This window comes from Osmerus mordax, chromosome 10, assembly GCF_038355195.1.
Source record: "Osmerus mordax isolate fOsmMor3 chromosome 10, fOsmMor3.pri, whole genome shotgun sequence".
NCBI classification, from domain to species: Eukaryota; Metazoa; Chordata; class Actinopteri; order Osmeriformes; family Osmeridae; genus Osmerus; species Osmerus mordax.
In genome coordinates, this window is record NC_090059.1 from 661,480 (window position 1) to 675,624 (window position 14,145).

Sequence of the window (14,145 nt, forward strand, 5' to 3'; positions counted from 1 at the left end):
CTTGGATGCCTCAATGGTAGACATGAACATGATCAAGGGTCCTGTACGGTGGCCCAGTGTGCAAGAAAACATGATAATTCCCTTTTAGGGTGCTATTACCAGTGGAGAAAACGTGATGCAGAGCCCTTTGGGTACCCTACCAGTGGACAAAACATGTCCCTGTGCCCCACCATATGCAGCTGGTGCCCTTTTAATTTTTTTCGCCCCTGCCCATCAGATAGCTTGAGTCCGCCAATAAGTGCTACTAAAGGATCTCAAATGCAACATTCAGAAACATTTTCAGGTATTAGGAGTGTACTATTAAGTTGCACTTTGAGTGCCCTTAAGCCAAGGAAAAAGTCCTTGTAGGTGGTGTGTCCCTGGTTATGAAGAGGGATAGCTGAGTGAAAGCAGCACGTTATGGAAAAGAATCATAGGAGATACTAGCTGGAAGTTGTTGACCTGGGAGGGGCCCAGGGTCGCTCCCTCAGCAGGGGGGTGACCAGTGATCTTTATATCTGAAGGGACAATGCCAGAGGTTAAGGTGGAGAGTTTGCATGTGAAGAGGTTAAGGTGGAGGGGCGTGAAGCCCTCTGTGACATTGCTTATAAAGCGAAGGGGCTATACAAATCATTTTTTATTTGTTAAGGAGGTGTTGATAATTGAGACAAGAAAACAGAGAGCATCAAAAGATTGAGAGGCAGGAGAATATAAAATGTCTCACACCTTTGCTCCCCTTCCCAGCCTGCTTTGCAGCAGCAAGACTCTGAAGTGCAGGGGATGAAGGGCATCCTGAAGAGAAGCTCCACCAGTGGAGAGTCTGACTACAGCCAAGGGCCCGCAGACACAAGGGTGGCCAGACAAACAAGCATCACCCTAAGTCACCCTGAGAGTGAGGAGGATGAGGAAGAGAAAGAGGATGAAGACGAGGAAGATGGAGGTGGGTTGAGTGCCCGTTGTCTGCAGAGGGGGAGTAGTGTTAGTAGTGGCAGTTTGGGGGAGGAACTGCAGACCCCTTCTTCCGATGAGAGCCTGGAAGAGAGCCACTTGTTGGAGAGGACTCTCTCATTGTCTGAGGACGGAGAGGGACTGGATATTAACCTGGATGGGAGCGTTGGGTCTTCACTGAAAGAGAGGTGAGGGTTTAGACGCACATACACATTCCTCTATGTTCACTTGAACTCTCACATGCACATTAATGCAACAGACTCTGTAGACATACACTACCTACTCACAGTTTGCAGAACATACACACATACATTCATCACTTGAGGATTTTTTGCAAACCCTAACACTTTTCTTAGACTGGCAGATTTTACCACCGAAGTTGGAGAGGAGGACTGCAGGAGCAAACTGAAGAAGACCAGAGCCACCGAACTGGTCCAAACCCCTCTGTCTGACCGCTTTAACCAGCTCCATGAGGCTGAAAATGCATGGAGGAAGAAGGTAAGGCCACTCTGAAGCTTAACCCGATGTTGTGGTTCAACTAAACGGACATGATATATCTGAATGGAAATTCCTCTCTATTATGTGCAGGGATTTTAGATTTGTTGGGGTTGGGAATAGGAGCAGTGCTATAACGCAGATAAAGCATTCTGGTTTAAACTATACATAATAAAATTTTTAGAAATGTTACTGAAACAGTTCTGTGATATGATTTCATGAAATAGATGCCACTATAATCTGCAAGGTTATATGTAATACTTTTATAAAGTTAAATACAATAAATGTATGACTAGACAAGATACGAGATCCGATCAGACACAAGATCCTCTTCTGTAGCAGGTGAAAGAAAAAATAATCAGTCTAGGCTGAAAGGGGTGGAGACCAGTTCATCATGTCTGAATCAGCTCGTTTTCATGTGCCCTTGCCAAGAGAAGAGAACATCTGGCATTCTCATATTAAATCCCCTTCTAGCCTACACGCCTCAGTTTCAGCATTTACAGACACTAAGCATTCTTTCAAATCCCCTTTCTTACAGTCCAGTTGACCTCTGATTATCAAATGTAGATTTCTATGGATCTGAATCTTGCAGCAAAATCTTTCATTTTGTTTGTTCACTCAGTGCTGTCTCAAATTCCAAGGCAGGATAACATTTTTCCTTGGAGGTTCTCCATATTTATATGAGGTAATTCCAGGTGACTTTGTCTGAAATATGGTGCAATACAACTGAGCTGACTGTAGAAATCTCAAGGGGGATTTAAGAAAAAAAAACTAGGCATGGTTTAGCTTTCATTTAAATAGTTTCCATCTATGTTTGAAATTTACTTGGGTCCAATTTTGGCAGAGAAGTTCAGAATGTATTTACAGGTTGTTTTATTGCCTTTTCGATGCTGAGTTCACTTTTTCAAGACTCTTCACACAGTTAGCAGAACAGCAGTCTGTTGGGACTAAACTGTGGCTAATTATCCATTGCTTTGAAAAAAAATGCATTCAGGGATCTCTCAAAAATCATAAAATCTGGGTGGGGTGGTGAGATGGAAAGATGGAGGAGCGGTGAGGTGGAGGGGCAGTGCCAAACCTTGGGATAGTTTACAACAAGGATTTTTATTCAGATCACTTTTAATCTGCAGACAATTTATTGAAATGCAACCTACTTTTTGACTGGGGCACTGGTGCACCTTCACATCTCAGCTTCAAGGGGTAAAACTACACCTAAACCTGGCTCATACTAATAACTTTTTCATAGAATAATTTTTGCTGATTTTGAAACCAATCCAAAATGGGTAAACTAGCACTCCATTTATTTGCTTACGTCAAGAAAAGTTGCCTGGAAATGTGCTTGCGGATACGAACAGGGCACGAGTGGACATTAGCCGATCGCTGATCTACCTGAGCTGAATGAGCACAAGGAGAAAGGGCTTCATAATCTACAGTTGCCTGCCTTAGCTGTAGCCAGTTTTACAAATGTTTGCACACATACATGACGGTTGTTTGTAGAGTTTATTTTAAAGCAGATTTAACCATTTTGGAATGAACGTTATTATGTTCATGGCATGACAAACATAATTATAGCCTAATATATTAAGTGACATCATGGCATGTTAAGGCATGTTAATCGTGGCATGTTAATCGTGGCATAGATTGTTGACGTCTTCTGGAGCAAAGACGAAGATGAATATATCATGTCTGATAACCACAATATTGTTATGGTTATGTAACGTTATGTCAGTTAACACCACAATGGTGGCATTAACAATAACTAAGCTAGTAATATAAAGCAACACTCATCATCATTATAATAGTAACATATTTATAGGCTTATTTAATTGGGTGTGCTTTGCCTTCGGCGAGGGCACAACCTTTGTTCTCTCACATATATATTAAACTTATTTCTTTTTGCCCCCCTAAGCCTCAGTCAATATTTGGACTACATAGACAACCTAGGTGTCAAAAGCTTTGTCTTAGTAGCGATTGAGTTGCTTGTATTTTTATTTACGTTCCGTTGCACGGTTTAAGTAGAAATTACGTTTTTGTGGCAAAAAGTGAAGCTAACCAGAATCAGAATGGGGATTTATTCGCCATGAAAGTTTGCACAGACAAGGAATTAGCTTTGGCAGGAAGGTGCATACAATAAACATATAGGGACCTAAAATTTAAATATGTGGACTAACGGTGGCTAACTTGCTAGCCACAGTCACTGACGCTACTAACGTCACTAACGTCACTAACGTCACGAAAACTTGCGTGACTACCTCTACTAGTAGCAGAACATTAGTTTAGCAGCTCGTTAACTTCTGGGAGATAGCTAGGCTAACTGCTTTACTGCAAGGCAGCTGCAGTAACGCCACAAGCAAAGAGGCCTGGGTGATAACTATTTTCTCATTTTACCTTGTGACATGACACACAATTGTGATGTGTAATGTACAATATAAGCTGATATTATTAAGGAAGTACATCTACTTTCGGAAACAGTCGTCTACTATTTCACTGAAGCATTAGCATCATGACATTAGCCTCTGTTGCCCAGGTAACACATACTACAGCGGTCTATGATGCATCTGTTTTCAATCGTTAAAATAAACATTACTCACAATTACATTTTCGATGTAGGATTTATTATGACATTAGATTACAAGTAAACGATTTGTGGGTGAAATTATCATTAGGTGCGTTCGACATGGACTGCGGCTGCATGAAACAACCGGCAAGAGTAGCCGCTTGCAGTCGGGGAGGAGTTGAAAACGGCTCTGTGAAGTCCGAAATTCCAGCATTTCGTGGTTTGCTGCGTTGACGTCAGTCATGGCCGATCAAGTCATCGTCATTCCGTTAGTGAAGAGGCGGACTAAAACCCTTTCTTTAACACATTTTTAATTCAATTAAACAGTTTGGTCCGGATTTGAGCGTTGGCGAAACTGAAGGTGTCAGAATAATTACAAAACACGCGTCAAAGTTGTCGTGTGTGAGTATGGCCAATCATGAAATAGCTGTGTCGTCATTAGAACCAAGGCAGTTGCTCTTGAGAAAATGCGCTCGGCTACACAGCCGGCAGTTCTCGAATCGATCTCACGGTACTTTGATGGCTACGTCACAGTGACCTAGCCTCGGCGCCGTCTCAAGTCGGACAAAAAGTCTAACCAGAATTCACTGTTTCAAGTCAGCCGCCTACAGCCGGCTGCTGGCTGCATGACGTCAGTTCATGTCGAACGCACCTATTACCTGTGGTTTCAAACCAGTGTAGCTCACTGCAACGCTGTAGCCTACGCGAGACACGTAACTAACAAAAACATCTCCACAGCTGTTTACAGTAGGAAGTCAAATGGCGACAGAACATGTTCGGCACTACCCTTACTTAAATCAAAAGTCTTTCAATAGGTGAAACTATCTGACTAGTGACTACTAACCTGAACTCCATTGCCACAGCCTAAACTTTGTCCATCTGTTCATGAATTTAATGAATTTCAGCCTAAACCGTACAACGGAACGTTAAATCGAATTCAACCAACGCAATCGCTACCAAGACGAACACAGTCTACAGTAGTACTGTACTGTAGTAGTAGAATTTACCTGGGCAGCTTCTCCACACAGGGCTATATAGCATTTTGCGTTGTTACTGACAATGATCGCTACCACTGAGATTTTTATGAATGAGGGATTTTCCCCTAAATAAATGTCAAGCTAATTTACGTTTTTGGGGGCATATTTTCAGTTAGCAGATGGTACTATTTGAATCGTTATTCCATCTGAGATAGCTACTGCCGGTAAAGTCGTTGTTAGAATAAGCTTCAAAGGGGGTTCTTTATTAATGAATGAATGCAATATGAGTAGGCTAAATGCCTGAAAATATCACGAGAAGGGAAAAACTTAAAATGACGCTTAATTCATAGAGATTAGGTCAATTTTTACACCGGTCTGCCAAATGTATTCGTTTTTATTCAACTATGAGGCTGCTGATCACCATTCCCTTTTGCAGGGGAAATGAGAAGACAACAATTTCATTCTACTCTTCACTCTTAGTATTTTGAGTTGTAAATGAGCAGAAAGAATTATGCTTTTAAATATATTTAATCTTTATAAATAATAAGTAGGCTATGCATTTTTTATATAAAATATACAGAAATATCAGTTGTAAAAATGTCATTAAAAAACTGACCCCTCTGCAACCGACGCAAGCATACAATTTCCCCAGAAATTGTACCCTCTAGTTTAGCTTGCTTTGCCGAGCTAGAACAATGACGGAGCTAGAGCTTCCTTCTAAGCTCTGCACATCAACTTTTTCTAACACAGTGAAAAGTTTACTTTAATAGACGGAAGTTAGTATTTTGCCAGCTTACAGCATCAGGTAGTTAATGATTGAAGCCATATTTAAAAATGACCCACAGAAAGAGAAGCAGCAGATCAAACACCTCGGCTTGCAATGGTAGCATTGCCCAAGTCCAGGAGTCGCGTAACACTGCTGAACAGGAGGCCAATGATTGATAATTGCCACAAATACTCGTGTCCAAGTGGCATTTTATCTTTGAAATCAGTGGCTGATGAGGATGTCCCCTCCCTGCCTGTTACACGTTAAGTTTCCGCCATCCAAGAAAACCATGGTTGCACAGCGTGGTGTTGATTCTGACATTATTGCAACTCTCTCCAAGCTAATCAACACAAGGAGCGACGCCATAGAAAAAATGGTGTGCCTGAAAATCGAGGGATTACAAAAAACCATTGACTTTTCCTGTTCAGAAATTAAGGATGTGAAAAGCAAGGTTACACTCGTGGAAAAGAGTGTGGTTAAGGAGGAGGAGAAAATGGCGGTATGCCAAAGAAAAATCACGGACCTTGAAAGTTATTACAGAAGGTGGAATCTGCGTCTGTATGGAGTTCCCAAATTTGAGAATGAGAGTGTGCGATGGGAGACTATCAGAATTTGCCAAGCAGTTTTACCGGAGGAGAAGGCTAAATTAGCAGATGAGCTTGAACGTGGGGAGACAGTCAGTGTCCCTGATGGAGGTGGGGAGTTGATTCCACCATTGGGGGGGCCAGACAGAAGAAGAGATTGTGTTGGGACCGGGCGCTCTGGAGCGGTGGGACCACCAGACGGTTGTCAGAAGAAGACCGTAGGTGGCGGGGGGGGGGGGGGGGTGTAAGGCTGGAGGAGAGACTTGATGTAGTCGGGTGCAGTCCCATTCACCGCTCGGAAGGTCAGTACCAGAGTCTTGAATCTGATACGGGATGTGATGGGAAGCCAGTGGAGGGAGATGAGGAGCGGGGTAACATGGGAGCGTCTGGGTAGATTGAAGACCAGACGGGCCGCCGCGTTCTGAATCCTCTGGAGAGGGCGGGTTGCGCATGCTGGGAGTACGGCGAGCAGCGAGTTGCAGTAGTCCAACTTTGAGAGGACAAGTGCTTGGACTAGCAGCTGGGTGGAATGCTCAGATAGGTATCTCCTGATCTTCCGGATGTTGTAGAGGGTGAATCTACACGACCGGGAGACTGCAGCAACGTGGGCTGTGAGGGAGAGCTCGTCATCCATGGTCACCCCGAGGTTCCTGGCAGAGGATGAAGGGGTCACCGTTGCCGATTTGGCCGGGATGATAAGGAGTTCTGTTTTGGCGAGGTTCAGCTGGAGGTGGTGCTCGGTCATCCAGGCGGAGATGTCTGTGAGGCAGGCCTCGATCCTAGCTGATATCCCCGGATCAGTCGAGGGTAACAACAGGTACAGCTGCGTGTCGTCAGCATAGCAGTGGTAGGAGAAGCCATGGGAGGTGATGATTGGTCCAAGCGAGGTGGTGTAGAGGGAGAAGAGGAGCGGTCCAAGGACGGATCCCTGTGGGACACCAGTGGAGAGCTGGTGGGGGCCTGACACTTTGCCTCCCCAGGAGACCTGGTAGGATCTTCCCGACAGGTAGGATGAGATTCACTGAAGTGCAGTGCCAGTGATGCCCATCTCAGAAAGTCTGGCCAGCAGGCTTTGATGGTTAACCGTATCAAACGCTGCAGAAAGGTCCAGCAGAATGATGACGGATGACCTCGAAGCCGCTCTGGCAGACTAGAGGGCAGTGGTGACTGACAGGAGGGCAGTTTCTGTGGAGTGGCCAGTCTTGAAGCCCGATTGGTTGGGGTCAAGCAGGTTGTTCTGAGAGAGGAAGTTTGACAGTTGGTTAGATACAGCACGTTCAATTGTTTTAGAAAAGAAGGGTAGTAGTGATACTGGTCTGTAGTTCTGGAGGACAGCTGGGTTAAGGGAGGGTTTTTTGAGTAGAGGGCTAACTCTGGCCTGTTTGAAGGCAGAGGGGAAAGTGCCAGAAGTAAGAGAAGAGTTAAGGACATGTTGGAAAAGTTATGATGGAGGGAGAGATGGTTTGAAAGACAGGGGAGGGGACTGGATCAAGGGGACAGGAGGTGGGGCGATGAGAGAGAATGAGGTCAGAGATCTCTGTCTCGGACAGGGGAGGGAAAGCGTTTAGACGTTTAGTTGGGTCAGTCATAGAGGGTGAGTGGGTAGGAAAGGTGGGTTCAGGGAACCGACTGCTAATGTCAGCAACCTTTTTCTCAAAGAAAGAGGAGAAGTCGTCTGCTGTCAGGGTGAAGGGGGAGGGTGGGGGAGGTAGGTTAAGAAGGGTGGAGAAGGTAGAGAAATGTTTGTGAGGTTTTGAGGCAGAGTTAATTTTGTTCAGGATGTAGTGGGTTTTAGCATCAGTTATGCGGGCAGAGAAGGATTTGAGGAGGGAGTGATACTTATCGAGGTCCAGACCATCATTGGACTTGCGCCATCTCCTCTCAGCTGCCTGACGGATGGACCATTCTTCACGAATCACATCCGTGAGCCACGGGCAGGAGGGAGAAGATCGCGCAGGCCTGGTTGACAGGGGACAGAGAGTGTCGAGTGATGCAGTTAGTGTGGATAACAGGGTGTTGGAGGCAGTGTCAGTGGGGTGTAGGGATGCGTATTGATAAGATTTTAACGATTCCGACTCCTTATAAATTCCTGCTTATCGATTCGATTCCTTATCGATTCTCTTATCAATGTTCCCCTCTTCAGCCATAGGTCTGTGCGTCCTGCACCCCCACACACACACACTCGTTCTAAACGAATTTCTCAAACTGGCTTTGACTGGCTCTAAAATGAGCTAATACCTACCACCTCTAGGCCTCTTCAGGCCTCTGTTTTCAAAGCAAAATCGAGTCGGAGATAGAAACTTTCAGTTTCCTTGTGTTCAAGCTTCTATTACTCATCACCAGTAGTACTTACAGGGGTCCTAACAACAGGGGAAATAACTTCAGTGTCACCTTTCAAAAGAGACCATTTACATGCATGTACTCCAAATGGTTCAACAACAGCTTTCAATGTACTTTGGGTATGTTGTTTAGGCGTTTTCAGGCACATTTAACAGGACTATTAAAAGGTTAAACAATTAAAATGCTAAGTTTAATAATGGATTAAAAATCTATATGCTCAGTTTAATAATGCGACACGTGAACGTTTGCTGATAACACACGCCACCCCGATAACGTGAAATGATCAATAAGATCAATACTAATGGGAGACGAATGCCGGAGCTAAAATGTATGCTTCAAACGACGGGACAGAAGATAACTAGATCGACTACACACAATTAAGGCAAATTGCTTCACACAGTAACAAGTGGTTGTGATCACTTTTGAGCAGTTTAGCTCTACCTTAGATAGTTAGAGATGAAGCACGAACGTTAGCTGCGCTGCTGCATGCATCGAACACATGACGTTCCAGTAACTTCTTTCCATGCTGTGTGTTCAAATGCTTCTTCATATTTGTAGTATTTCCTCCCTTCGACGAAATATACTTTTTACACGCGTTACAAGTGGCGTTGTTGTCATTTTGTCGTGTGAAATACAACCAAACTTTAGAACGCTTCTTCCTAGTTGCCATGTTTGCTGCAGTCTGTCTATGCGCGAACTTTTATAGTTTATTCAGACAGACGTTCGCGTGTCCCATTATTAAACTGAGCATATCGATTTTTAATCCATTATTAAACTTAGCATTTTAATTGTTTAACGGCACAGAGAATCGTTAACAGAATTGTTAAGGAATTTTGCTAACGATTCCAAGGAATCGATTCACTGGGAACCGGTTCTGAACAAGAACCGGTTCTCGATACCCATCCCTAGTGGGGTGGCACTTAAACTTGTCAATGGGAGGGAGGATGTTACAATGGAGGAGAAATGGGAGGGGGATAGGGAGTTGAGGTTGCGGCGGAAAGTTACGAGGGGAGGGGAGGTAGGAGGAGTTGGAGGGAGAGAGACAGAATTGGATGGAGTGATCAGAAATGTGTAGTGGGGTTACAGAGGTTAAGTCAGTGATACAGTTACGTGACAGGATGAGGTCAAGCTGTTTTCCTGCCTTGTGGGTCGCTGGTGTGTTCAGCAGCTTCAGGTTGAAGGAAGTCAGAAGAGACTTGAAGTCGACGGCCTGCGTTCCTTCGAGGTGGATGTTGAAGTCCCCAAAGAGTATCAGCGGTGTTCCATCATCCGGGAGGACGCTGAGGAGCATGTCCAGCTCCTCCACAAAGTCGGCTAGCGGCCCTGGTGGGCGGTAGAGGACAACTAAAAATGCTTTGATAGGATCAGTTAGCATCACATAATGGTGTTCAAATGATTTGGCAGTAACAGAGAGTGGGGTGGATGTGTATTTGATATGTGGGGAAAGAAGCAAACCTGTCCCACCACCTCGCCCGGTTGAGCGGGGTGAGTGAGAGAACGAGTGGTTGAGAGAGCAGCTGGAGTTGCAGTGTTCTCTGGGCGGATCCATGTCTCTGTCAGGGCAAGGGCGTGAAGAGAAGCGTGGGATGCAAACGCCGGGATGAAGTCTGCTTTGTTCACAGCAGACTGGAAGCTCCAGAGCCCTATAGAAAGAGAGAGGGCAGGTGGAGAAGATCTGGATAGGTAGCTAAGATTAGAAGTGGACCGTATATACTTTGTGACATATCTACGTCTACGTCTGCGAGTGGTGTAATAAACGGGAATGCTGAAGAAACACATGCTAGTTGAATATGTTCTAGGTAGAATAGAATACAAATAGGGTGATACTTATCAGAAGAGGTGATCCTCTGTTGACTGCCACAGGTAGACTCCCTGTCTTTGTTCGACCGAGTCTTCGTGCACTGAGGCTGCCAGACGAGGCTGCCTCTGCAGTGCTAGCCGCCTTAAATATGCTAAAGGCGCAGCTGACAATGGCCCTAATTATGTAAACAAAGCCAGGGTCTCACTCGGCGGCAAGTACCCTGAAACTCGGTCTCTAGCACGCTACTTATTGACCTATTTAGCTGCCTTACCCTCTGTCCTTGAGACAATGTTTTAGCTCAACACAAATGAATGAAACAAACTCTGGTTACTTACAGTCAAGATGGCAGTCACGAAGTACACTCAGTAAGACACTATTTGCTCTCAGATGCAAAGTCTTGTTTATTGACATCAACAAACAAGGGACACATTCGCTAGGATGCTCTGCCGTGAGCCAACTCCCCCTAATACATGAATTCAGCAGTCATTTATACCCCACAGGACCCCTAGCCTGTGTGGGTTAGTTCCCTGTCATTGATCTAATCAGTGTATGTCAGTTTGCCTCGGTCCCAGAAGACTAGGGATGGGTATTGAGAACCGGTTCTTGTTTAGAGCCGGTTCCCAGTGAATCGATTCCTTGGAATCGTTAGCAAAATTCCTTAACGATTCTCTTAACGATTCTCTGTGCCGTTGCGCATGCGCAAACTTTTATAGTTTATTCAGACAGACTGCAGCAAACATGGCAACTAGCGTTCTAAAGTTTGGTTGTATTTCACACGACAAAATGACAACAACGCCACTTGTAACGTGTGTAAAAAGTCTATTTCGTTGAAGGGAGGAAATACTACAAATATGAAGAAGCATTTGAACACACAGCAGTTCGATGCATGCAGCAGCGCAGCTAACGTTCGCGCTTCATCTCTAACTATCTAAGGTAGAGCTAAACTGCTCAAAAGTGATCACAACCACTTGTTACTGTGTGAAGCAATTTGCCTTTTGTGTGTAGTCGATCTAGTTATCTTCTGTCCCGTCGTTTGAAGCATACATTTTAGCTCTGGCATTCGTCTCCCATTAGTATTGATCTTATTGATCATTTCACGTTATCGGGGCGGCGTGTGTTATCAGCAAACGTTCGCGTGTCCCATTATTAAACTGAGCATATAGATTTTTAATCCATTATTAAACTTAGCATTTTAATTGTTTAACCTTTTAATAGTCGGTGCCTGAAAACGCCTAAACAACATACCCAAAGTATATTGAAAGCTGTTGTTGAACCATTTGAAGTACATGCATGTAAATGGTCTCTTTTGAAAGGTGACACTGAAGTTATTTCCCCTGTTGTTAGGACCCCTGTAAAGGCCGATTTATACTTCTCCGTTTTTACGGAGACGGACACAGGGAACGCCCTCTCCGACGAGGAATTCCCTCTCCGTGCCCTCTCCGAGCCCCTCGGAGAGCTCTACGTGCACCTCCTGATTTTCCTGACTATCCGTCTGTCCGTCCGTCATTTTACGGATACCCCTTGGCTGTGATTGGTCCGTATTATGAACCGCTTGCGTCAGGGGCGGGGTTGCCGTGATAAACAGGACGAACAGAATCCTTTGACCGCCATTGCTGTACGTTTTACAATTCATATTTCAGCTAAACGGTACATGTAAATCAGCATCTGAATTCAAATGTGACAAGAAATGGGCAGTGTAGTTGCTGAAAATGTGCGTATTTTATTGATGAAACGGCTAATTTGTAAATTTGCTCCGACTTATCGATAACGTAGGTAAATAAACACTCGACGACGACTTACAAAAAGAAGTGTAATTCGGCCTTAAGTCCTACTGGTGTTGAGTAATAGAAGCTTGAACACATGAAACTGAAAGTTTCTATCTCAGACTAGATTTTGTTTTGAAAACAGAGGCCTGAAGAGGCCTAGAGGTGGTAGGTATTACCTCATTTTAGAGCCAGTCAAAGCCAGTTTGAGAAATTTGTTTAGAACGAGTGTGTTTGTGGGGGGGTGCAGGACGCAGAGACCTAGTTGGCTGTAGAGGGGAGAATCGATAAGAGAATCGATAAAGAATCAAATCGATAAGCAGGAATTGATAAGGAGTCAGAATCGTTAAAATCTTATCAATACGCATCCCTAATCAGGACCAATACCACACGCCAAAAAAACAGTTTCTTCCCTTCCGCTGTTGGCCTCTTCAACAAGGCCAAGGGTTCACACTGACTTTTATGACTTAATGTCCTTAAAACACATTGCTTTTTGCACTGCATCACAAAATTGTATCTTGTTCCATTTGTATTTTTTGTATTTTTATATTGTAAATTACGGCAAATTGTATTTAATTTTATATTCTATTGTATATTTTACTTTTATTCAAATTCCACTTAGTATTGCTAGTTATGTACCCTTAGTATAGTTAGTCCTCATATTTAAATTTAAGATTCTTATATGTTTAATGTATGCACCTTCCTGCCAAAGCAAATTCCTTGTCTGTGCAAACTTTCATGGCGAATAAAACCCTTTCTGATTCATTCTGATTCTGACAACTTTGACGTGTGTTTTGTATTTATTCTGACACCTTCAGTTACGCCAATGCTCAAATCCGGACCAAACAGTTTAATTGATTAAATATTTGTTGAAGAAAGGGTTTTAGTCCGCCTCTTCACTAACGGAAAGACGACCTTTAATTGAGTTGAGGCGATTGAGTTCATGACGACGTCAACGCAGCAAACCACGAGAAGCAGGAATGTCCGACTTTAAGGAGGTGTTTTTAACTCCTCCTCGCCTGCAAGCGGCAACTCTCGCCGGTCGTTTCATGCAGCCGCAGTCGATGTCGAACGCACCTAATGACGGGTCTTAACCCTTGTGCTGTCTTCGGGTCACATGACCAAAAGGTTTCACAACGAACCATCGCTTTGCTTACCCAATTTTACCCAATACAAAAACAAATAAATAGCATTTTCTTTAAACCTTCGCAATGTGGGGGGTCTGAGACAGCCCGACGGTTAAAAGAAAATCCCTCACTTTGTTTTTGTATGCAGTAAAGTTGTCGCAATAAATCAAATCAACATTTATTTGTATAGCCCTTTTTACACGCAAGCATGTCACAGAGGGTTTCACATACGCCCATAGAACTGCCCCTCAACCAACCTAAAACCTCAGGGAAGACAAGGAAAAACTCCCAGAAAAACTCACTACAGGAGAAAAAATTGAAGAAACCTTGGGAGGAGCAATTCAGTGAGGGAAGTGTCAATGGGTTTTGAAACACCAAAATCCATTGTTCGACTTGGTAAATACGACGGTGGGTCACAATGACTGATGGGTCAGAATGACCCGAAGATGACACAAGGGTTAAATGTCAATTGTTTGCTATTAATTGCATCATTATAAAGTAAAATATTGAAAACCCTGATAAAGTTAGAAAAATCCTTCTTTTTCACAACATATGGTTTTCCAGACTCATATATTTCCCATAAACAGTTGGCATGACCCACGCATGCCACCGTCTCTTGCCACAGATGTTTGCTATTAGCAATGCTGTATTTTGTTATTTTTTATTTCATGGAAAATAATCTGTATGGGAATTTTATATCGGTCAAACAACCAAAACTATGTCCCTTGGTCTGATAGAAGAAGGGTAACCTCGAGAGTTGACTAATATTAACTAAATATGCTGAATTAATTTAGGCAATTTTACTCAG

General features: G+C 43.8%; 1 protein-coding gene across 1 annotated transcript in view; it reads left to right on the forward strand.

Moving 5' to 3' along the window:
- The window catches only part of svild (supervillin d), a 115,437-nt gene that overhangs the window by 45,096 nt on the left and 56,196 nt on the right, over window positions 1-14,145 (forward strand). The window contains exons 7-8 of the mRNA XM_067244788.1: window positions 724-1,115; window positions 1,284-1,425. Coding sequence (XP_067100889.1) covers window positions 724-1,115; window positions 1,284-1,425 — 534 coding nt within the window. The remainder of the gene's footprint in view (window positions 1-723; window positions 1,116-1,283; window positions 1,426-14,145) is intronic.